The sequence below is a fragment of the Cetorhinus maximus genome, chromosome 9, assembly GCF_964194155.1.
Source record: "Cetorhinus maximus chromosome 9, sCetMax3.hap1.1, whole genome shotgun sequence".
Taxonomy (NCBI): Eukaryota; Metazoa; Chordata; class Chondrichthyes; order Lamniformes; family Cetorhinidae; genus Cetorhinus; species Cetorhinus maximus.
In genome coordinates this window covers 31,120,388-31,145,489 of record NC_135887.1, presented here as the reverse complement: position 1 = coordinate 31,145,489, position 25,102 = coordinate 31,120,388, and the positions used below count along the sequence as shown (strand labels likewise).

General features: G+C 41.2%; 1 protein-coding gene across 6 annotated transcripts in view; it reads right to left on the bottom strand.

Annotated features, from left to right (window-relative positions):
- hip1 (huntingtin interacting protein 1) overlaps positions 1 to 25,102 on the bottom strand; it is a 299,671-nt gene that overhangs the window by 103,931 nt on the left and 170,638 nt on the right. For 4 of the 6 annotated variants that reach the window (XM_078548458.1, XM_078548459.1, XM_078548461.1 and 1 more), the window contains 4 exons: positions 15,902 to 15,978; positions 8,963 to 9,024; positions 3,943 to 4,083; positions 1,920 to 1,977 (listed from right to left, as the gene is read on the bottom strand). In XM_078548458.1, coding sequence (XP_078404584.1) covers positions 1,920 to 1,977; positions 3,943 to 4,083; positions 8,963 to 9,024; positions 15,902 to 15,978 — 338 coding nt within the window. The remainder of the gene's footprint in view (positions 1 to 1,919; positions 1,978 to 3,942; positions 4,084 to 8,962; positions 9,025 to 15,901; positions 15,979 to 25,102) is intronic. The other 2 variants (XM_078548462.1, XM_078548463.1) reach the window with 1 other exon arrangement.

Genomic DNA, 25,102 nt, shown 5'->3' with positions numbered 1-25,102 from the left:
TAGAATGTGGTGGGGGGTGGGGGGGCAGAGGGCTGATGTCATGAGGGCAAATGTAGATTTAGTTAAAGATTATAAAAAGATCTGGTGAAGGATAGGGAGCCAATGGAGGGCACCAAGGATAAATATAGGAAGCATAGTTCTGGAAGGGCTTTAACTTATGAAAGGTGAGTCTCCAGGGTTGCCAAGGAAGCATTAGAGAAGATAAGTCTAGTAATAACAAAGGCATGAATGAAGGTTGCAGAAGCACTTGGGTGAGACAGGAACAGAGAAGAGCAATAGTTCAGAGGCAAAAGCAAGCACATCATGGTAATGAACTCAATTTGGACTTTGAAGCTAAGCTAAAGGCTGAGCATTACATTGAGGTGGCTTGAGCTTGCATGGGCATCCAGGAAGAGGGTTGCAATCAGGGGCTAGAGCGCAGTTTCTGCTGATGAAGTAGGGTGGCTTTAGTCTTTAGTTTAGTTGACTACAGAAAAATCTGACTTGTTCAAGATTTGAAGTCAGACAGGCTGTTGAACTGCAAAGTGACAGTTGTGAAATCAGGGGTGTTGGTGGAGAAGTAAAGTTGATCGTCATGGATAAATATACGAGAATTGATCCCAAGATTATGAGTAACATCATTGACAAGTCGACCAGAATCATCAAGCATGCTATTTACATTGCTAATTACAATTAGCAAAACCTTGGCAAAGTGTTAGCAACAGACTGGTACACAATGAAGAGCTCATGAGGCCGAGTGGCTTTAGAGATAGAAAATATCAAAATAAAGTACACAGAAGGAATTGAATGCATGTCATGCTGTGGAGAGGACAGATGCTACTTACTGAAAAACACATTTAAAAATAGTCAAGTTAGGCATCAATGAATTAACTATGGAAAAGTTACAGCACAAAAAAGAGGCCATTCAGCTCAGCATGTCTGCACCAGCTGAAAAAGATTTAAAAAACTAACTGTCCATTTTAATCCCACCTTCCAGCACTCAATCCATAGCCTTGCAGGTTACAGCACTTTAGGTGCAGATCCAGGTACCTTTTAAATGAACTGAGGGTTTCTGCCTCCACCGCTAAATCAGGCAGCGAATTCCAAGCACCCACCACCCCAGGGTGAAGAAGTTTTTTCTCATGTCCCCTCTAACCCTTCTACCAATCACCTTAAATCTGTGCCCCTATAGTTTGATGGTCAAAGTGCTTCCAGAGACAAAAGCACATCACTCAAAGAATGGGCAATATAAAACTACTCATCATAGTCCCCAAATCCTTCCACAGACTCATTCTACCATCCTGCAGTCCTGTGTCCCATCTTGCACCTCCTGCTCTCTCTCTCTGCCCAACTTCAGGCCAAAGCTTCAATCATTCCCCATTCCCCCCTTTATTAACACACTCAATCTCATTACATCCACTCCCGTCTCCAACAGCCTTATTAAAACCTATTCCTTTCAGCACCCCTTTGGCCATTTCCCTTAAAAATTTGTTCCAACACATTTCCTATGTTACAACAGTGACTATATTTCAAAAATACTTCATTAGCTGTAAAACATTTTGGAACATCTTGTGGTTATGAAAGGCACCATATAAACACAATTTTCTTTACTCTTTCTCAAGTCCGGCAACAAATTGTGAAGTGTCTTTGGATACTTTGCAACATCAAAAACACTACACCAAATTAAATAGTAGCTCCTAAAGATATCAAAACATTACTTTTCAGGAAGAAGCCCTTCCCCAAGCAGAGCATTAGGGAAAGCTGAAGTTCAAAAGCACCAATACTCAGCAAAAGTGGTTGCCGGGATGCATTTTCTACTGGAAATGACAAAGAAAGATGAACAGTAATATAGATAGCCTTCATGCTGTTTTCAGAATGTTGATTACTCTTAGGTAAAGCACTGACAGGAGGAGGTAAGCAAAGTGCTTGTTTCTACTTACTTTCTGAACTGCTCATGGAATCGGTCACGATGGCCTTGTAAAGTGTCTGCTGGGAGACCTGAAGAGAAAATGTAATTTTAAAACTGGTCTTCAATAAAACAGTTTCGCGGGGAGGCATAAAACACAGTTAACTGGATTAGTAACATAAAGTTAAACATTAACTAAAAATGTTAATTGTTTTGAAAGCATTTCCCACTACAGAATGTTGTTTAAGATAGTTGAAAATCAACACAATCCAGATCAGTGTGTGGGGCACTGGATGCTAAAAACATTTCACCTTCTCTTAACTTATAATCAGTTTTTGCTACTTCATGGGGAATGAATTTATTGGGGTAACTTCAAGTGATCAAGTCAGCTGATGGATAAAAAATATTTGCATCCTGAATATATGATTGTCCAGACTGAATCCTGGATTTGTACTCTAACTCCAACATTTATGTGAAAATAAGTAAAAGACTATTTGCTCCTGTGGACAAACAGAGTTTGCATCCTCATTTGAAAATTGGAAACAAGGCAATACTCTTCATCAACCTGATGAAGACTAAGTCCCTAATCAAACTCAGCACACTCAAACCCCTGGCCCCAAAGCCACTGACCCCACAGATCCCCAACTCTCAGATACAACATCCCCAGCTACTCATGCTTTCCCCATTCACCAACTTGACCCATCACAGCTGTTTTAACTGCAACCATTGTTTAAACATGTAATGCCCTGCACTTTCTGGTGTAATAACGTGATTTTAAAAATACTGTAAACCATCTGTTCTTTTTTCATGAATTACAACATTTACAGCTACCTTACTGCTGCTGCAGTATGCATGACAGGGGTTCCACCATATGGCTTTAATGGCAATGTGCAGCCAATCTAAGGATAGATTTTATGATTACAGCCCTGGCACGTAGTTCTCTCTCCTTCCTTCCACAGCAATTTGTTAGAAGAGCACAGGAACAGCAAATCCATAGCCCAGTTGCTTAGACACGCATTAGAGGGAATAGTTGTACATCGGTCATGACCTTAACTACCAATTCTCCTCAAAGAGGAACATTTGCCAATCCCAGGCAAAAATGATCCCATATAAAGCACAGGAAGAAGGGGGAAAGGAAATAAGACTACATTAACAGTTGGCTGTCTCTGAGGCTCATGTGACAGGTACAGCCTGTTTTTAGATTAGGTTATTTTTCAGCTAACTCAAATGCATCAGGTGACTGAAAATCTCAGAATTAGTCTGATGATACCAATTTGGTTGCTCGTTGCAAGAGAGATCGAAGACCATATTCCCAGGCTGGACTTCACAAGGGAATTTGTTAACAAATTTTGTTATTTTGCAATATAAGTAATAAAAAAAAGTACTGAATTTCAACATTGCTGAAAAAAAGACTTTCTTTGTCAAAGCTTTTCATCTTGCACTCATTAGGACAATTTGCAAAAAAATACCAATACCAAGGGAAACAACATATTTATGTGTGAGAAGAGAGTGGTAATTTTTTTTGGCAAGTGGACTCTCATTGGTAGATGTGTTGCCATGGAGAATGCACCAGTGGATGGTGACTGACAGTTAACTGCCAAGCATTGTTTGGAAATTTAAACCAGGCAGCTTAACTCTGATCGGTCAAGGCATTGCCTTGGGGAACGAACCAACGAATGGCTGTCACTTATTTTGTTTAGCTGAAAAATTCAATGTATGTACATTTTCTTTCTGTCTGCAAAGAACAGGGCCCTATGCTTCTACAAAAAAAGTCTCTCTTTTTCAGCAATAATCAATTTTTAAAAATTATTATTTTCCTTCTGGTGGCTGACATAAGCTTTTGGAAAGTAAGTACAGGAAAATTTCAATCTTTACAAAGGGTACCCATGTAAAGCGTATAAGAGAACATATACCCTCTTCAAGAATGCACTCCCCAACGCTGTAGGACTGTAGCCCATTCTGATTTTATGGTAAACAGCAAAATATGTATGGAACTGTCCCGCAAGACGTGTGAGACACTAATTACCTTTTGGAGCAAATTATAGGTTCATACTTACAGGAATGTAACTTGAAGAGGAGTTTAACAGTGTAGTCATATAGGTGACTGGAGTCAAGAATAACCTGGATTAAAGGAGCCAATCGACACTGGCCAGCTGCTGTTACAGATACAGATCTCGACATGTCCAGGGAACTAAAGACTGCAAAATAAAGGGTAAGTGTGTTTCAGCACACAGAACTACAACAACAATTCTGCAGACATAAGCAAATCACATTCAGCAATCCATTGCTGCAACTCGACACTTAAAACATAACCTCTTAAATAACCTCCTCCCTCAGAACCCACATAAAATGGCCATCTGTAAAGTGCACTGGATATATCCCCAAAGGCAAATAATCAGAAAAGACCGTCTATGTGTATTTAAAGAGTACAATAAACATGTTCAGTTTAATGAAATTATCACAATGGGTCAACTCAGAAATGCATTGCCCAATTACTGAAGGTTGTTGGAGCATGGAGCGCTTTGTCATAAGAAATGGAGGAGGTAGACACTGTTGGGACTCTTAAGGAAATATTTAGATAAATATTTGGAGCAAAGGAAGTTACATGTCTATAGGAAAAAGTGTAGGGCAGTAGGATTCTTTTGAAATGGCCTAACAAAGAGCCAGCTCAAACATAATGAGCTAAATTACCTAATTCTGTGCTGTGAAGTTCATGCTCCTCTTAGCCTTCCAAATTTTTATTTGCTTCTCCTTTATATTTGCTATATTCAGATTGATTTTCTTTCTAAGTTTTTCAAATATCATTTTAATTTCTATACTCATCCAAGCAATTCCAGCTTTTGTTACACTACTTTCCTCATGTGAATAAGTCCACTCTGCATCTTTATTCTCTCTCTTTTCAATGCTTCCACTCTACAGCCACATCCTGTCTTAACTGGATGGAAAAAATCAAGCTATGTCCAAGTTACGCACATTATAACATTTATATGAACCTCTTCCCCATTTTTGGATGGGAGCACTTTTGGATGGGCAGAAGGTGACAACACTGCAAAAATAATTGAGATTTGCCAATATCAATAGCCACAATGTAAATAATGAGAGTTCCAGTAAGTTAAATAAACCAATTGTGTATCCTGATTGGCCGGTTATACCATGCCCAAGTGCCTTGACTCCCACTCCATTACCTGCTACATCTCCAGCACCATCCACCACGGTTACTGAAAAATGTACCATCCTGAGACAATGCTGGCATGGTCAGGCTCATTTTAAATTCTTTCATTTCAGGACAGATAGGAGAAGATACCCAGTCATTGATAGTTCTCTTTCAAAGAAAAGACATGCACGCTAGAAGTTCCTCATTCAATTAAAATCACCACTAGTGCACGTTATTCACAACAGGCTTTTTAAAAAATATATAAATCTGGGTGACAAACGCAGTGATCTCCAGGTTAGCAAACCATGCCTAGCCTTCAAATGATGTCATCTGATTATTTCAAGCTTTTAACCACATCCTTTCTTTGCATTACACATTGTGGCATCATGTTCACAGGCTCTGCCAGGCATAAGTCAACTTACCTCAACTCAAGCACACTGTTTCACTGTTTGAGTATGATAGTAGCATTGAATAAAGTATCCTGTAGAACTGATTGTTTTAGTTAAATCAGAAACATCATATCTCAAACCTCGAATATTTTAGAATAATTGTCACAAGTTTTGCATTGTGTGCTTTTTTTTTATGTTCTTTGATCCAAAAACAAATTGGTTCATTCATTTACATTGCAAATGACCACATCCATGTAAATATCAGGACTTCCTGTAATTTGAATGAGCTGTGTATCCGCTGTGTATCCACTGTGAATGGCTCCTTATCTCTTATGGAGAGAGTCATTTGTTTGGAAACTTTTGAATTGAGTGAAACTTAAAAAGAAAAACACATTTCTATTGGTTATGATTGGATCACATGAATCCTGTATAGCTCCACGTTTTAGTAATTTTGCAAGTGACATTGGTAGGCCGTAGATTTTATAGTAACATTCATCAAAATATTAACTTCAAAAGAATGCTAAGCGGCATTTGTTCAGCTATTTTTCAGTTTGTATTTACAAAATGCTGACTTTTGAATGCAATGTTTACAACATTACCGAAAGGAATATGAGAAGCCAAATCTTACAAAACTGGCCTTGTCAATACCCAAGACTTTGTCTTCCTAAACAATCAACAATATTTCTTCAGAACAAATTCTTATAAAAGATAAATGCCCCACTACAAACATTTCACCATCTGGGCTTCTGCACGACTGTTAGTAACGTAGCAGAGAGTGAACCCCAGTATACAGTCTGGTGATAGTATTACAAGGTAACAATTTCAAGAGATGAATTAAGATAATGAAGTGAGAGTCGTCCAAACAGTTACCCAAATGAGAGAGGTGATTGTACGCTTCTAAAAACCCTCACATTTCTAACCTCTTAAAGCATGCAAACAGATCTCCTGCAATGTTGTTCATGGCAAATCGGAGGATATGCTGTTTGGTGAGGACAGGAACACTATACCATTTAACCTACAATTTATTATTCAAACCGTCACTTGGTAGTATAGAACTTGATTGTTGCTGAAAAGAGAGACATGTTGCCGAAACCTTTTGTCTTGTACTGATCAGGATAAACACAAGAATGCCAAATTTCAAATGATAACAATTTATACTACAGGAGAAAAGGCTGCCACTTGGTTGGCAAGTTGACTCAAATTGGCTGAGACACTGTCATGGAGAAGGCAACAGGGAACTAAAGACCCAAGCTCCCAGATAATTTAAAAAAGGCACAAGGCTTAAACATATTCCTTTTGTTTGCAGAGAACAGGTCACAGCATACAAATATATGTTGCTTCCAACAAGCATAAATGAGCTATGTTATGAGCCCAGCTGATTATTTTAAGTTAGTTTGTTAGCGTAGCTATTCGCGCACTCGGGATTGTTCAGCAAGTGCTTCCCAATCGCAGAGTCACATCTAATAGTAGACATTTTGTTTTGGGTTTTGCAAGCATGGGCTGGTTGAATACAGTCTGTACTCTGCCAATTACAAACAGCCAGAGAAAAGAAGTGTTGTTTGATTTGATCAGCCAATTGTTGGGATGTATGACCTACATATCTGGCATCGTACCTGCACTGAAATTCATACACTAGGTTGCTCAATTGTGTGGTAGGTAGAATGTTATTTTAGACTGATGGCAACATCTTATTAGTGGACAATACCACAAGCGTCACCACTGCTTAACAGCAGCGTGAAACAGCATGCTTAACCTTTGTTCACATTTTTTAGGATACTTTGATCCGTATTGCCATTGTCCTGAGTAATTGGCCCAATTCAGACCTGAAAAGTGCTGGTCTACCTCAAATTACCCTGGAAAAGCAAAGTATCCCAAAAATCTGAATAACAGGTTAAGGAAGCCATTTCACGCTGCTACTATGCATTATTTCCCATTTATACGATGCTGCCATCAGTCCAAAAAGGAATTCTGCCAACAACATAATTGAGCAACATCATATATGAATTTCAGCACCAGTGCAACAGAAGGTATGTAAGCCATGCATCCCTACAATTGGATGATCAAATCAAACAGTATGTTCCTCAGGCTGTTCATAATAGACAGGGTACAGACCATAATCAACTAGCCCGCGCTTGCAAAACTGAAAACCAAAATGTATACTGGATGTGATTCTGTGATTGGGAAGCACTTGCTAAACAATCCTGAGTGCAATAAATGCTACACTAACAACCAATTTAAGATAACCATTAACATGGTTCATTTATACTTGTTGGGAGCAATATACATTTGTTCTCTGGGACCTGTTGTCTGAAAGCAAAAGGAATATGCTCAAGTCATGTGTATTTTTTAATTACTCGGATGCATTGGGAGCCTAAGTTCCTTGTTGCATTCGCCATGGCCACACCTCAACCAGAGTTGACTTGCCAACGAATCAGCAGTCTTTTCTCCTTTGGCATTCTCAAGTTTGTCCTGAAAAGTGACAGAAAAGCTTTGACAACATGTCTGTTTTCAGCAATATTTATTATTCTGCTCCAAAGGCACTGTTATGTTTAATAGAGCCTGTCCCTTATAGGCCATAAGGTTCAATTGCACACTTTCAAGACAACTGAAGGGTGGTTGTTTCTCTGCAGATTAGCAGCAGGAAATTACTGTTTCGATTTTTTTCTTTAAAAATGGATTGTTCTCCATTTGTAGCGAAGTGTGATGTCTCAAGCATGACAAACTGAAAATCTTTCAAGAGCTAGCTAGATATACTGTGTAATTTATGGCATTGCCTTTTTAATCTGTTTCAGAGAATTCTCGTCTCTGCAGGGTGCAGATGTCAAACAGGCATGAAAGGCCAAGATGCTCAATGCAATCAATGTCTTTACTGCAGGATCGTCAACCGAGAAAGAATAAACTTGTATTGATAATAGTGCCTTATCGCATCCCTCAAGACATCCCAAAGTCCTTTAAGTTCAACAATTATTAAGTGAAACCACTGTTATTACATGGCATTGTGGTCACCTCAAGGACTCACAAACACAAAATGAGAACAATTCCAGTTAAACAGTGTTTCTTATGGTGTTCATCATGAGAGGATATTGGATGAACCTGCTCTTCAATTAAAGCCATTGAATATTTTTCAGATGAAACATTAAAACAGGCATGGGACACTGGAATAGCCTCAATTTAACGGCTTATCCATAGCATGGCATGTCCGACAAAGCAGCAGCTCCTCAGTACTGCATTGGTGTGTCAGCCCATAATATGTTTTCAGCCTTGGAGTGGGTGCGAACTCTCAATTTTTCTGATTCAGAGGAGAGATCTACGAACTGAGCCAAGTGGACAGATTTATACAAGGTTAGTGTGCAACTGATCGTCACATCTATCCAGCTTCCATTTCCTAGCAATCAGGTCCATGGCAACATTTTCTGAGGACTCTTGAGTACACTGCATTAGTACCAACTTGGCTGATGTATTGCTGTGCAGTATGAGAATATAAAGATCGTACTCCATGCTCAATTCAGTTTAAAATCAAAAATCCCAACTTACCTGCCTGGAAAAGGTTGAGCTCACATTCCAGATAATCAAACATTTCCACTGTCAACTGAAAACTAACAAGAAAACAGAAAAGGCATCCATCAGCCAAAGGTTTTATCAGTGGCATATGTACATTCTCTCAGTGTTCATTCAGTCCCCTATCACATCTACATAAACTGGGCCTTACGAATCATACAGGAGGAAGCCTCATTCTTGATGGCGCCCAATCTTGGGCGATGCATGCAGACCTCCCAGAGGCAATGGAGCACTGCAGTTAGGAGGGTTGTTTTCACAAAATGGCTCACTGAGCTGCAGTACAGAAGTGTCCACAAGAATCCTGTTAACGGACAAATTATCAGGTAGTTTCACAACCTTGTGAGCAGGAAACCCAATCTCTCTGATCCCTCTGTCACCCATGTAAATCTAAAGCAAGGAATTGCAATGGATCATTTACTTGGTAAATGACTAAAAGAGAGATGGAGTTAGGACATGTAAGATAGATAATAACTGACTAAGAGAAAAGCTATCAGTCTTGAAATGTATTTCTACAACAAAGCTAAGCTTTAGCATAGATAAGCAGCAAAGCAGTGAGATGGAGAAAAGCTGGGACAGGGCACAGGAAGTCCAGTACATCACAGGAACAGGGAACAATACTGAAAGGAAGATGTGTGGAGCAATGAGCCAACCCAGTTTTCATCATTTTTGGTCAAGCTTTACTCGGGCACCATTTGAAATTGGATGCTGACTACAGAACAAAAAGGTATAGGAACAAATTTCTAAAAGGCAAGTTTAGAATGTCAGAAAGCTATTTTTCAAACAAGTAGCAGTTAATGCCCGGTATTTTTTTCTGTGGTGACTAAGGGAGGCAAAAACTGTGTGCGCGCACGCGCGCACATGTTATGACCCAGCAGTTATTAAAGCTGAGTTATTTAAAAAATCCCAGAGGGAAACTTTAAACAACTGTCATAACCTATATTTTTACTTTTATATCTTTGAGATGCAGCTCTAACTTCAGGAATCAATTCTCGAGAGGTTTTATATTAAACTAAATGACATGTTAATTTACACAAGTTAAATATATACAAATGGCTACAAATTACTATCATAACTTTTAACAAATTTCCAAACTAATCTCCATTAAGGCAACAGCAGCCCATAGATTTAACCAGACACTAGGCAAAGCATTTTCACCTTACGAATTCAAAATGAGGTTATTTTCACTTTGGTTCCTGTGGAGACAGTTTGGAAGCTTACAGCTGCTTTGATCTTATATTGCCTCTGCCCTGCACACATAAAAATTGCTATCAGTTATGTCCAGCACATCTCTCAGAATGTAAATTCTCATTGTATCACCAGCCTCTTTGAACTTCACACTTTAACAATAGTTAAAATAGTTCATAGTACCAATGTTATTAGTGGTATAAACAGCTAGCAGCTACCAAGCAATATAGGTGTCAGTTTTCACCCCACTTCTTGAATGCTCTATTCAAAAAAATGCAAATGCACTCTACCTCTCTCAAAACTAGTACACATCAAAGCATCCAGACTAGCTGTCTTTAATCCAATTAAGACACACCCAGACTAAACCTCTATTTTAAAAGAAAAATATTTTCCAATAATATTATATATATTATTAGCTTCCTGACAGTGCACCTCACCACATAGTGAGACAAATTGCAACGGTGCCATTGTTAGGTATTTCCAAATAAAGTTCAGGTACTTCTCAGCAGGAAACGAAAAAAAAACTGTCAAAGTAATAATTCTACTTTAACAAGACCTGTGTGAACTGCAATGGGCCTGCTCCCAAACGTAGTTTTTTTTGAATGCAGAACAAAAATGCTAGAGCTCTGGAATCCAATTTATAGCATGTTGCCCATCCTTAATTGCCCTTGAACTGAGTGGCTTGTTAGCTGAAATGGCCCAAGAGGCAACCACATTGCTGAGGGTCTAGAGTCACATGTTGGCCAGATAAGGTGAGGACAGCAGATTTCCTTCCCTAAACGGCATTAGTGAACCAGAAGGGTTTTTACAGCAATCAGTGATAATTGATTACTGAGGCTAGCTTTTAATTCCAGATTTCATTAATTGAATTTAAATTCCACCAGCTACTGCGGTGGGATCTGACCCCAAGTCCCATGAGCATTAGCTCGGACTTCTGAATTACTAGTCCAATGGCATTATCACTATGCCATTGTCTCCCTTTTCACAGAGACTTGTTGGCCTGACCTTTTGCACTTTCCCATGCCTGTGTGTGGAAATTACCGAAGCACATTCTAAGCAGATTCTTAAAAGGAATTTGACCGTGCCTTCCCCTGGTGTTCCATTTTGTGTCTTACAAAGAAAGCAGCCTTAGTTTTAAGCATGTAAGGGATAACGGCAACAATTTCTATTTTACCGGAGGTGGGTGCAAATGGCCTCCAGATCATATGTTATAGTCAGCTGCTGAGATTTATTTGCCTGCCATGACGGCTTGCTGCATAAGGAACAGTTTAATGGAACTTGAGTATTGCTGAAAAAAGATAGGCATGTTTGTCTAGGCTTTTCGTCTTGCACTCATCAGGACAGATCTTTAGATTATCAACAGTAAAGGGAACAACAATCTGCACTGCATGGGAAGAGTGTGCTGATTGGTCAGGTGTCACCATGGTGAATGAATCAGGGAATGGCTGTCCCCCAAACTTTTGTTTCGTTGAAAAGAAAACGCAATGCGTGGACATGCCTTGACCAGAATCAACCTGCATTTTTTGAATTTGAACAACAGCTTGGCAGTTAACTATTCCCTGCTACACTCTCCATGGTAACACCTCTACCAAAATCCACTTGCCAACCAATCAGCACTCTCTTCTCATGCAGTATAAATTATTGTCCCTTTTACTGTTGGTAATCTTGCGATCTGTCCTGATGAGTGCAAGACGAAAAGCTTAGGTAGCATGTCTCTTTTTTTAGTAATGCTCAAGTTCTGCACAACCAAATGACTATTATTTTAATGGAACATTTATGATGTGAATCCACTTGCAGTGGGGCACAGTCTATACAAGTGTGAAATGTTCAAGAAAAAAAAAGGAAATCTGCAATCTAAGCTGAATCTCTGTGCTTTAGTTGCCTCTGGAGGTAAAGTTTAATATAAATGCAATGCAACCACAGGAGGCCTCTGTTGAAAGAAGCAGAGTCTGTAACTGCTTCACAAGCCAGCATTATGCCAACAATTTTTTCATGATAATTTATCATTCTGTTTATCATTTTTGTGACTTAAAACAGTTTCAAGGGTCTTTCAAGATAACTTTAGCCAGAATTACATCTGATCCCTTCATCAGATATAATATACTGACTGTTACTTTATTTAAACAGGTGTTGGTTCTTTAATAGCTAGAGCCAACTAAATTCCATTAAAACATATCTTGAAGACATCACTCTATTCAAACCAGTCCTGAAAGAAAGCCAAAAAACAGATCCACAGGTGAGTGATTCACTCCATAGATATTATGCTCCTCAGTCTTCAGCAGTTTGGTACTACACACACCACAGCAGTGTGACACATAACAGCACTGTACCTACACCACATGGACTGCAGCAGTTCAAGAAGGTGGCTCACCACCATTTTCTCAAGGGCTATTAATAATGGGCAACAAATGCTGATCTTAACAGCGGCACTCACATTCCATGTATGAATAAAAAAAAGTAGAAAGTGAATCCACAGAACATTCATCAGTCTTCATGGGAAGAGAATGGGTCATGGACTGTCGTGGCTCCCTTTAATTCTATTTCTGGATTAGTTGATACAAGGACCAGCTTTAATCCCAATTTTTGCCTAATTTTCTTTCCACTCCTGAAGGTGCTGAATTATGCTGGGTTATACATTCACTGTTAACAAAGTGCTCTACAAACTGGGAACATAGACACCGAGCTTGAGCCTATCTGCACTTGAGGTTCATGAATGTGTGCTTCCAAGTGACACTGGTTCAGGAGCTGAACTATTATCCTGCAGTAGGGAGGTGATGTCATCAATCGCAAGTTTGGGCTGAAAACTGACAAGTAACGTGATGCCACAAAAGTGTCAAGCAATGATTATCTCCAGCAGAGAATTTAACCATAGAAAGCTACAGCACAGGAGGCCATTCAGCCCATCGTGTCTATGTCAGCTGACAAGTAGCCATCCAGCCTAATTACATTTAGCAGCTCTTGGTCTGTAGCCTTGTCGGTTAAGGCAACTCAAGTGCATATCCAAGTATTTTTAAACGTTAAGGCAGTTTCTGCCTTTCGGGCAATAAGCTCTAGATCCCCACCACTTGGTTAAAAAAAATATCCTTGAATCCCCTTTAAAATTCCTACTTCTCAACCTAAATCAATGCCCTCTGGTTATGGATCCCTCAACTTAGGGGTATAGAACCTTCCTAAACACCAATCCATTTTTTACACTTCAATTATATCTTCCCTCAGCCGCCTCTGTTCCAAAGAAAATAGCCCTAGCTTATCCAATCTATCCTCATCACCAAAAGTCTCCAGTCCAGTCAACATCCTAATCAGTCTCTACCCTCTCGAGTACCTTTCCTTTCCTGTAGTGCACACAGTATTCCAGCCATAGCCTCAGTGGTGTTTTGTACAGATCCAGAATACCCTCTCTGCTATTACAGTAGGATTTTTCAGATGGTAGGGTTTCCTGCCCCGCAACCGGAACAGTCGGTGGGGAATGCACCCTGAAAATCACAGCAGCCCCACTGCCATTTAACAAGGAGAAACATTAACTGGCTGCAGATGGGATTTTTGCCCTTCACTCAGGTGGACATTCTGCCTCAGAAAGCTGCCAGCCAATGTGATTGGTTAAACTATATCTTCCATTTTTGGTATCATTTACAAATTCTAACACCACAACCTCCAGGCCTATATCCAAATCATTGATATACAATGAACAGAAGTGACCCCAGAACTGAACCCTGAGGGACATCACTGACCACCTCCAACCACTGCCCTAACCCCTATTGTTTACTCCCTTCTAATCATTTTTAATATCGTTTGCTATCCTCCCCCAACTCTATACTCCTATTCCTCTCTTGTAATTTTCCAAATGGTTATTTTCAAAGGCTTTCCTGAAGTCTATATATATTACAGCCACTGCATTTCCTCATCTAACATGCCTGTTACCTTTCAAAGAATTCTCAATCATGTTCATTGCTCTCAAAATCAATGCCGGTTCCTTCTAACAGCTGTTTCTTTTCTCTCCATTTTGCATTGAAGTAGCATAGCTCACTTACTTTCTCTCAGGAAAAAAGGTTTCACACCCTTTCTTTAGTATTCAACAAGCTTTTTTTTTTAATATACAGATTGATGATTAATTGTCACAGCTGCTGAATCACATCTCTATCATTTCAAAGCAGCTATAGATCAGAGTTAATTTGAATATGCGAGACTATCTATGCTCGTGGTTGATTTACAGCAATTCTCATGAGCTCCAAGAGGACAGAAATGGTAACTTAAACACTCCTTTCTGAGATGTGAAAAATGCTATGATTTTCATGACAAAGCAAGTGACAATGAAGGTCAACCTTGGGGCAAATGGTGTGCACGTTAAAAAGTTCACCTTTATGGCGCAGAACTCCAAGGTGGGCAGAAATGCTTCCTTTAGCCCATGTGCAATGCAAAGCTGTGATGTGCATTTTTAATATTAAAGGGCTCCAGTTGACATTGATGTGCTGCACAACATCATGGGAGAAAAAAATCAGACACATGGAAGCTCTGTTTCTTTGCCAAAATCATCACAAGGACTTGTATGAAATTGATGCCAACAGGTCTGGAATCCAGCGTTGCTGTCCTGGTTAGTCAAATTCAAAGTGGCTGTCTTATTGCAAGCTGTCAAGAATAAATCTTATACAATAAACACTTGATTTCAGCATGGTACAAGCGATGAGGAAACTCTAAGATCTGCTGTAAGGTACTACCTGGAGGGAAGGCATGAGAATATGTACTCACACCTAGGGCGCAGTTCCTTGAATGGGTCGTAGAGAGGCACGCAGCTGCTGCTGAGGTTCCATATGTCTAATTAATCACCAGCTAAAGAGAAAAAGTGTTTGTCCATACTGTGCAACAGAGGGTGGTGGATGTGGCAGGTATAGGCTGCAGCTTGCATCATGTTAATAAACATGACTTTTCGTTTAAATTGTAGCTAGACCAAGATGCTAAGAATTTGAAACTGAACCAAAGCCTACTATTTTCATTTTAATCTCGGTCTTAAAAGCAGCAGTTGGAGAAAACACACATTTCTATCTAGAGGTACCACATGATAAATTGCAAAGAAACTCGCTCTTGGCTGCAAAACCCAAGATGCCCAAGCAGCTTTCCAACTATAGAGAGGCAACACCATCACCAATCTGAACTTTTATAGCAAGAAACATGCCAATGCAAAAATAATTGCACAGCAAGAAAACAGGAAAGAAAGGTTAGAGATGCTAACTGAATGCAAGGCAGGAAAGGTAGGATTGCACATCTCAGAATTCTGTGCAATTTAAATGGAATTTTGACCCAGTGACCATAAATCAGTCGCCCTGATTATTCAGAATCACAGTCACATAATAATTTCATCCATTTTTCGATGAAAACTAAAGGCTTGGTGGATTCCTGGAACATGAACCCCAAAATATCAAGTAAAGTTCTGTAACTTTACGCAGTAAAAATAATTTGATTCTTTCAGTCCAGTGTCCTTGCTCATCAGATATTTACTTAAATAGACTTTGCTGTACTCCATTGTTGGAAATGTACAACCACCGAAATCTGCAGGAATCCATTCGTCAACAGGATAAAACATCAAGACTACACGATGAGGGAAAACACCTTATCGAGGCAATACTGGATTCTCAATTCATTTCACAGCAAATCTCTCAGGGGACAAACAATGCACAGTGAACCTTGTTCTCCTGTTTAATTAGCACTTTTTGAAGTACATTTAGTCACACTACTTACAAGTTATTTACATCATTTTCACCCGTCTCCTCTAGTTGTCTGTCTGTCATCTGGAGATTTCCTGGGAATCTGGGATTCTACATGGTGGAGAAAAAGGCAAAATTACCATGGAACCGTCACAAAAATATTCTTGGTTCAGAAAATTCTCTTAGGAATGGCATGGTAAAATAAACGGGAGTCGCTGCTTAGGTTGCTTATTTACAATGCAGCACTTTTTAAACTTGCAATCCAGAAACTTCTGCTCAGTCTACACTATCTAACAAAGCTGTAAATAAATGGACAACTACAATGCATTTTTAGAATAAGTAACTTGTGTTCAAAGACACTGGAGCAGGTCTGGTAGCTGCTACTGCCATTAATAACAGCAGAGACCAAATTTGGTAGTTACATAAAGCATCACTACACATTTTCCCTCAGTAACATTTCTTTAACCCTTGGGAATCCTGGACTTATCGCCATTGAACAATAAAGATTGGGTGGGCTGGGGTTTATTTTTATTTGTTCATGGGGTGTGAGCATCACTGGAAAGCCCAGCATTTGTTGCCCATCCCTAATTACCTCGGAAGAGAAGATGGTGAGCCACCTTCTAGAATTGCTGCAGTCCGTGGGTGCTTGTACACCCACAGTGTGAGGGAGAAAGTTCCAGGTTTTTGGCCCAGCAACAGTGAAGGAACAGCTATATATTTCCAAGTCAGGATGGTGTATGACTTGGAGGGAAACTTGCAGGTGGTGGCATTCCTGCAAACTTGCAGGTGGTGGCTGCCCTTGTCTTCTTAGGCAGTAGAGATCATTGGCTTGGAAAGTGCCCCTCCTATCCAATAACAAAAAACTTACAATCATCTTAGTTAATTTAATGCATTCCCTAGAATTTGAGTCCTTTGCCATAATGAACAATTTACCCAGACCTATTTCATCAATTCCCTGCTTTATCCTCAGGGGATTTCAACTGTTCCTCTTTGCAAAGAGAACAAGTCAAATTTCTTTTAATTGTCCCTCAGTGCTTAAATTCATGATACAAAATAGATTAATTATCTCTGTATCTTCTCATGGCTAACAATATTTTGTCTAGGATAAGAGAGATCACAATAGTGCAGTTATTTTACCAGCTGTAGAAAACAGAGGGCAGTTAGAAAATCAAATTTTCTGCCACAAATCATGGCTGAAGCAGGGGCAAATAAATTACTTGAAAAGAGAATTAAATTGTTGCTTGAAAAGGAGGAATATTGAACTATATGGGGCTGAGCAGAGAGCGTAATTAGGATAGGTAGCTCTCAGACAGAAAGCACTGGACAGACTTGATTTGCTGAAACAAATTTGTATTTTAGGATACAAGAAGCGTTTTTATATTAAGAAGTCTGAAAATTGTGTTTTAAGCAGTTTGTTATGAAGCCATGACTGAAATGTTACATTCTGATGGGAACCATGTCAGCTGTAAGCCACATTATGGAAAAAAATACAACTCTGAATACAAGCAGAAGAAATCAATCAGTATTTTCAGTGATTCCTCCAAGAATAACAACTCTGATGTGAGAAAAGTAATGCCACTTTGGTCAGGTTCATGGTTACACAGCAAATAAACCATTTAAAAAACAATTACATACTTCAACCCGGTGGTGTATTCAATCGGAGCAAACCAAGTACTCAGGATAAAAGAGGGATAAAATTAAAAGATAGAGATGTTACACTAAACTTGTATTGAATCTTGGTTAGACCGCACTTGGAGTACTGTGTGCAGCTCTGGTCGCCATATTATAAAAAGGACATAGAGGCACTGCAGAAGGTGCAAGAACGTTTTACAAGGATGATACCAGAACTGCGGGGTTGTACCTATTAAGGAAGAATGAACAGGTTAGGTCTCTTTTCTCCACAAAGAAAAGGCTGAGGGGTGACCTAACAGAGGTCTTAACAGGGTAGACATGAAGGGCTGAGGGTGGGAATGGTCATGTAAAACACTGGCACCAGCAATAATCACCAGCACAGGATAGGAATCCTGCTCTCCTTCCTAATGAACTAGCTAAAATGCTATTGAAGTGCTTGTTGAAGGGGGAGGCTGGAAGTTTAAAGGATCGCACGGATTTCAGAATCTGTCAGTTTTTGAACAGCTGACGGGAGGCAGATAGACAGTGAGAGTCAGTCAAGGCCCAGACCATCATCCTGGCTCCATAAGAGTCAGCGGGGCAAAGGGAGACTTGACATTTGGTTAGTAGGTGCCCTTGGCACAACAAAGTTGGCAGGGAGAGTGGACACTCAGCATTTGGACATCAAATGGAGTGACCAAACACCTGGCATCGCAGAGGAAGAAGAGTAGGGAGCAAGGCTGCCAATCACAATAGGTGGCCGCCTGTGTAAAAGGCAGCTTTAGGGGGAAGCATGATTGTCAGATTTTGGCCCAGTGGAGATGAGGGACAATACCCTTTCTCAGGAAGGGCAAGACCCTGGCAGCAGGAGAGGAATGGGGGGCAGGAAGGCAATAGAGGCCACCCCTCAACACAGGATCTACTGCTTGAGACGGGGCTAGCTGGTGATGACCGAGAGCCAGTGCCAGAGGAGTCTGAGACTCTTCAGGCACTGGGTCTCGGACATCTGTGCCCTCGAAGACCTCGAATCTCGCAGCATTGATCGCTATGCCCTGCCAGTGACTGTCAAAGTCACTGTGGCCCTTCAACTTCTTTGTTTCTGGTTCTTTCCAAGGATCAACTTCAGGCCTTGGTGCCATCTCATGAAATGTTACACACTGCATCTCACTGATCAATGATGCCCTCTCGACCAGAGCTGCACAGCATATTCATTTGATGACAGACACTGCCTTCCAGGGTGCATTGGGTTCTACCCACACCCTGGATTCCCGCAGTTGTGGGGCATCAACGATTGCACCCATCATGGCACCCTGCAACCAGCCAGTGAGATTCATGTACAGGAAGGGCTTCCATTCCCTCAACATCCAACTGGTCTGTGACCACAACAAGAACTTCCACCACATGTGCACTCACTTTCCTCACAGCTGCCATGACTCGTCATCTTCCGCCAGCCCAAACGGTCTCAGATCTTCATTCCAAACCCCAAAGTGTATGGACGGATCAAAGGGTACAAAGGATATCCCTTGAAGACATGGCTGCTCACCCCTCTTTGAGAGCCCCAGACAGAGGCATAGAGCTGATGTAACCCGTGCCACCTGCCCAGAACAGCAGCCACTGAGCAGACCATTGGACTTATTAAGATGCGATTCCAGTGACAGGACCAGTTGGGTGGTGTCCTCCACCACACTCCTGTAAGGATGTTGGCCATTGTGGCGGTCTGCCGCTCTCTCTACTACATGGCCCTGCAGAGGTGTGGGCCTTGAGGAAAATGAGGTCCTTGAAAAAGACAGCACATCATGAGAGGGGCAGGAGAAAGAGGTGAGAGAGGGGGGAGAGAAGGCAGAGGGAGATGGTGTTTAACAGAGGTGCCCCTGCTACACAACAAAGCGGCGTCCTCCTGCCACCCTCCAGGGAGAGGATTGCCTCCCCTGCCCTCCAGCCTCCAGCATTAGACCTAGGTTGATAATGATGAAGCAAGGGGCTGTCCTGCCCTAGATGCCAGGCCTCCAAGCTCCTGTGATAGTTCGAGCTTTCCTCTGGTGGAGTAGAAAGCTTTGGTACAAACTACAGATCTCTCCCTCAGGGCAGCCAGCAGTTTCAGCAATGGTTGTGGGAGTATAAATGAGTCCCATACTTCATCTGAATCACCTCCATTCCCACCTCCACTGGCTCAGAGTGGATAGGAAACCTGTCTCCATACCAACTAAGGGCTTCCCCACACAAAAATATCAAGTTCAGTTTCCCCTTGGAGGCAGATTTCTGCCTGGTCCCCATTTCTACCTCTGTGGCAGAAACTCAGTCAAAGTGCTCTTCTACTTGTGGGGCAGAGCAAAAATAGAGGCCATTAAAAAAGATAGTCACCGAGAAATCAAGGGGAGAATTCGGAAGAAATTCCTTTTCCTAGAGAATGATGAAAATGTGCAAGTTGACAGGGGATAGCTGAGGCAAATAATTTAGATGCATTCAAGGGAAAGCATGAGGGAGAAGGAAATAGAGGGCTTTGCTGATTAAATGAGGAAGAATGGGAAAAGGCTCAAATGGAGCAGAATTGTAGTCATTGACATGTTGCGCTGAATGGCCCATTTCTGTGCAGTATATTCTTTGTAACAGTGTACTTTTACTTCTGGAACCAAAGTTTAATAATAAAGGATAAATTGAGTAAAATCAGTCCGAGAGTCTTAACTTGAGTCTACCAGGAAATAAGTTAACAAAATAGACTGCAAGTCAAAGGCTAATTTATGAGCAATCTCCAGCATAGAGAGCAGTGTTGGAAAACTAGAAACAAATCCAATGAGACAGGATGGGGTGAAAACTTCATTTTCTTAAAGATTTTGGAAATATTGCAAGGACAGGGTTTTCAGCAGTTTGAAACATTGATAGCCAGAATAATAAATAAATGGCAGAGGAAGCCAGAAAAAAAAAGAGATTCTTTTCTTCCTTATTTCCAGCAAATACGAAGATAATATTGTCAGTAATATCCAACAATGCAGGGTCTCCTTGAAGTACACTATCAGCACCAAGTTCCCTGATCATCAAAGTTTATAGGTTTCAATAAAAGATTAGAAAGGAAGCATTCTAATCTTGGTGAAATAATTAATTATTTTATTATCCACATCCTTTACCTAGCTTTGATATTGAAAGGTGCAAGAAGATTTTAATTGCACTTTGGCAGACTAAGCAAGTGACTAAGGAATATTTGGATAACATCCAGGAAGAGGGGCAGGCTATTACAGAAACAAAAAAGTGTGCAAACACAAACCAAGGAAGTTAAAAGAACTCCAATTAGAGATCTGGCAATATTGCTATTAGTTAATTAAGTAACCTAAGTTCCTGAAGTATGAGAAACACTGGGATAGATCTTCCGAATTAGCAATCCTAACAGAGCAATTGGCACAACATGCAGCTGGCTCTTAAAACATGCGGTGCCTGTTGGGATGAGCTTTGTTTAATCCTGAATTAAAATGTTTAGTAGCAGAGGGAGCAACAGGAAGAGCCCAAACATTTTTGGATGCTAGCCCAACAGGACTGGCTGAGCAGGTGCAGCTCAGATAAGCTGAAATATTTAGTAAAAGATTTTGGGTCTCACAAAGTGTTCTGCAAAAAGCCTAGCATGAGGTGATAAGTACAGTCTCGTGCAAAATCAATAAAAAAGCTAATTTTGCTAAGAAAACAAGCAACAAAAGTACTGCTCAGAGCAGCACAAAGAATTCCATTTTTGCACTGGAAACATATTTGGTCTCCAGAGTATCTTCTGAGGCTATGAGCTAAAAATTGGATAGCCCTTTCTTGAATGCAGGAGGTTACAACTCATGTCTGTTCAGATTGAGATGGCCAACACGCAAACTTAGTTTACACACCTCCTTTAAGTGATTGTAGCGCTCCTCTACTGGACACTGCCTGCAGCCCCTGCTGTCCACAGGGAAACCAGCAGTGTTGTGAGCAAATCATGTGATGCAGCCAACTAGCTCTTCTTAAAGGCAGGTTGTCCTTTTTAAAGGGAAGCTGCACTAAACAGTATGGTTGGAATTTAAATTATGGCTAATTGAACAGCAGAGTACAGAGCGGGTTCCAGAGTAATGGATGTGACACAGGAGGTATTAATGGTGCAGCAGAAGTGACGCCGTGGTTTTACAGGGGGCCAGAATGCTCTTCTTCTCAGGAAGAAGTCGGAAGTGGTGGCCCAGAAGGTCAACTCCTGGATTCAGGATCCTCAGTCCTGACAGAACTGCCACAAGAAGTCTATTAATCTCTCACAGGTGGTCAATGTCAGTGAATGTATCTTCACATGACATCTCACCCAGCAGAACACCAGCCTCTCACATTGCTCAATGCACCACACCTCCATTTTCCCCCTACAGCAATCCATGGCACTCAGGACTCATGCCTAACAGACAACCTCGTGTACCTGCCAATGCTATCAGCATCATACCCACCTCTCGCTGCCTCCACATACCTCCAGCTATTCATCCATGGCAGGCACATTGGCCAAATACAGTGCTACACAATCACTGACATCCTGTCTTCTCTCTTGCAGGATATGTTGGTACACAATAGAAGGGAGCAGAGCAGAAGCAGAACAAGGATGCCTGTATTTGCTGAGTTCTATGGAGGAGCTGGCTCTCAGCATCAAAAGGCTGGCTACAGAACCCATGGCATCTGGCTCACTGAGAACATTGAGGATGATGCCATGTTTCTGCCTCATGCCCCTTCTTAACTCAGCACATCCTCATCCTGCTATCTGGCATGGTGAGCAAACTGATGGTGTGACCATGGACTTCTTCCTTCCCACCCTAATCCCCATCTCTCACCCTAACCTTCACCTAAGTCCTTGCTTTTAGATAGCCAAGAACTGCCACCTGCCCAGGCACAGTAATCCCAGGAGGTGAAAAGAGAGCAACAAGTACAGCACTGAAGAAGAGGCCCTGCTACTTGATCTGACGCTCAGCCACCAGCTCAAATACTGGTGGTTGCACGTACCTTAGAGGATCGCATAAAGTTGGGATCAGTACATGGTGAGTCATCTGGGCACAAGTGTCCTGCAGCCAGGCTAGAGGTAAAGAATAATTCCTTTGCCAGCTCACCGGAGGGTGAGATCACTGATGAGTACTGCTGCAGAGAGCTCAGGTGAGGACTTCAGTTGGACAGTACATCGGAAAGCACTGAATGGGCATGCACACCGAGACACTGGGTGCTTCGGGAGCCACTGGAGGTCTGCCAATGAGCACGCAGAATGTGGCTCCAACTTTAACAGAGGGTTTGTTGTTTGTAGTGTGAACAACAAAGAGGCTCCTACGCATTCAATGCCCAAATTTGGAATCCTGGTGACATATCAGATGGCGTCAAGATAGCATTGATTCTGATGCATACAGGGGACGCAGAGAAAGCAATGGTAGGCCTGTAAACCAAGGTCTAGCCTTTACTAAAGGAGTGTAGCGTTCTCTTAAAGCAACACTCCCTATTTTGAAATGGAATCCAGTCCTGAATTTTTGAAAAGTGCAACAGTTTTGAAAGACAGGTGGCCAGGCAGCAGAAATGGCAACAAATCAGTGTTGCTAATTTCCACTCCTAGATTCCTCCCTCAACACTCACTTGACTCAATTACTGTTCTGACATATATTTATCCCAGACATACAGGACAGTAGATTCAACAATATTTCCTATGTTAAAATTGTGGGCACTCTAACAAGATCTCTCCAGCTAAGCATCTTTACTTGATCATGTGCTTGAGCCTGTAATTTAAATTTCCAATTTCAAAGGTTGCAAACACATTAATACTTCTTATGGATGGTATATGTGAAAACATTTCACTCCCAGCACTGATGCCTCAATGAATGGGAAACTCCTATCTCTGCAAAATATCAAACAGAATTTACTATTTTTTTTCCCCCTCTATCTATAAATCTTTAAGTGTCTCCTAACATCATTTTCAGTTGAACCGTCCTTAGCATGTTACTGGGCAAGGGATGGTGATAACAGTATCAGAAACAGGTCATTAACCCTGGACACTTTCACCGATCATTTCAACAATGCGATTTAAATCAGTTGTGACCTCTGAACAACCTGCACTTGCTGCCCTGATGAGCAAGTGGATAAATGTACTTCATTTATACTAAGCCATGCAGACCATGATGTCATAGGCTTAATCCTCCATCTGTTACAAGTCAGATGATCTCCGTCAAGGCAGGAGTCAAGGGACTCTACAACTGGCCTTGAAGCCACTGGGGCTCGCCTTCCCGATTGCTAGCTAATTGTCTCTGTTGGTAGAGTGTGTGCTTGTGTTTTGTGAGGCAAGGATAGGACCAGGCTTGCCTGTGGCTGTCCCTTACCATCATACAACCTCACATATGTAGAAAAGCCATTTGGATGTGGTTCCATTGGCTTCTCATTGCCTATGAAATCATAACAAAGCAGTCAACCACTCAGAGGGGAGGAAAGGGAAAAGTTACAACAAAATACATTGGCCAAGAAATTCGATAACCCCTAAAACAGGTACTGGATTGCAATGCGCAATTAACCATTTGCTTCTGATGTAGGTAGCGGATAAATTTCATACTAGAGATAGTTTAAGTAAGTTATATTTGTATTTGCGGGTGTTAGGAATGAGTTTTGGCTTTGGGTTTGAGTTTGGTTTGTGTTTCTGTATGTGTGTGTTAAGAAAGGCGGGGAAACTTGAGTTTTAGTTTTGTTTCACTTTAAAAGATGCCTGAATTTTAATGAGGTTTTATGACTCTTGAAAGGAATTAAGACAAGGTAGAAAAAAACTTGGCTGTTGCCTAGCAACAGAAGGCCCACACAGAGACAGAGAAACAGAAACAGAAAGCAATTTTAGATCAGTTGAAGCTAGGAGCCAGGAGAGGCTGGACACAGCAGGGGGAGCTGCTGAGAGAGCAGATTTCTCATAAGAACAGAAGAGGGTCCCAGAAACCAGGGAGCAGGTCCTAAAGGAAAAAAAAAGCCCCAAGGCAACCTTTTAGTCAAAGAAGAACAGGAACCTGGAACAAGAACCTATTCTGTGGAAGTGAAAGCCAGGAGCAGAGGGGAAGGCTCCAAGTTTACAGAGAGAAAGCTGCAGGAAGCAGGCTCAAGGCAAAATAGGTTTGTGAGAAGCCAGAACATCCAAGGAGACAGCCAAAGGCCAGTGACTCCTTACTATGGGCATGTAAAGCACTGGTGCTCTGTTGGCAAGCTGAGTATCTGAGACTGCGTGCAAGGAAGACAAAGCTTGAATCCACTTGGCAGTCCAGGGGGAAGGGACATCAGAAGGAGAGTTTGAAACCTTGGAGGTGGAACGTTATGGAAAGCATCCAAGAGAAAGCATCGTTTGGGAGAAGATTCCAAAGCAGGCTCTTCAAGAGCAGAGATTGGAAACCCTCGTGTGAAAGATGGAGTTCAGTGAGATTGGTTGGCTCACAGTGTCACAAGTGTCTAGGGGAGTTGATGAGAGGTCTACAGTATCAGTTTGGGGTGGCATCTGTCACTTGGTTTCAGAATGTCATGTGCCTGCCCACAGGTCGCCTATTAGTTTACATGAAATGTGTACTTACTGTGAACATGAGAGTATAAGATAGCTTTTGTAACTTGTGTTATCCTTATGAATCTGTATATATCTGTAATGGTATAGTTG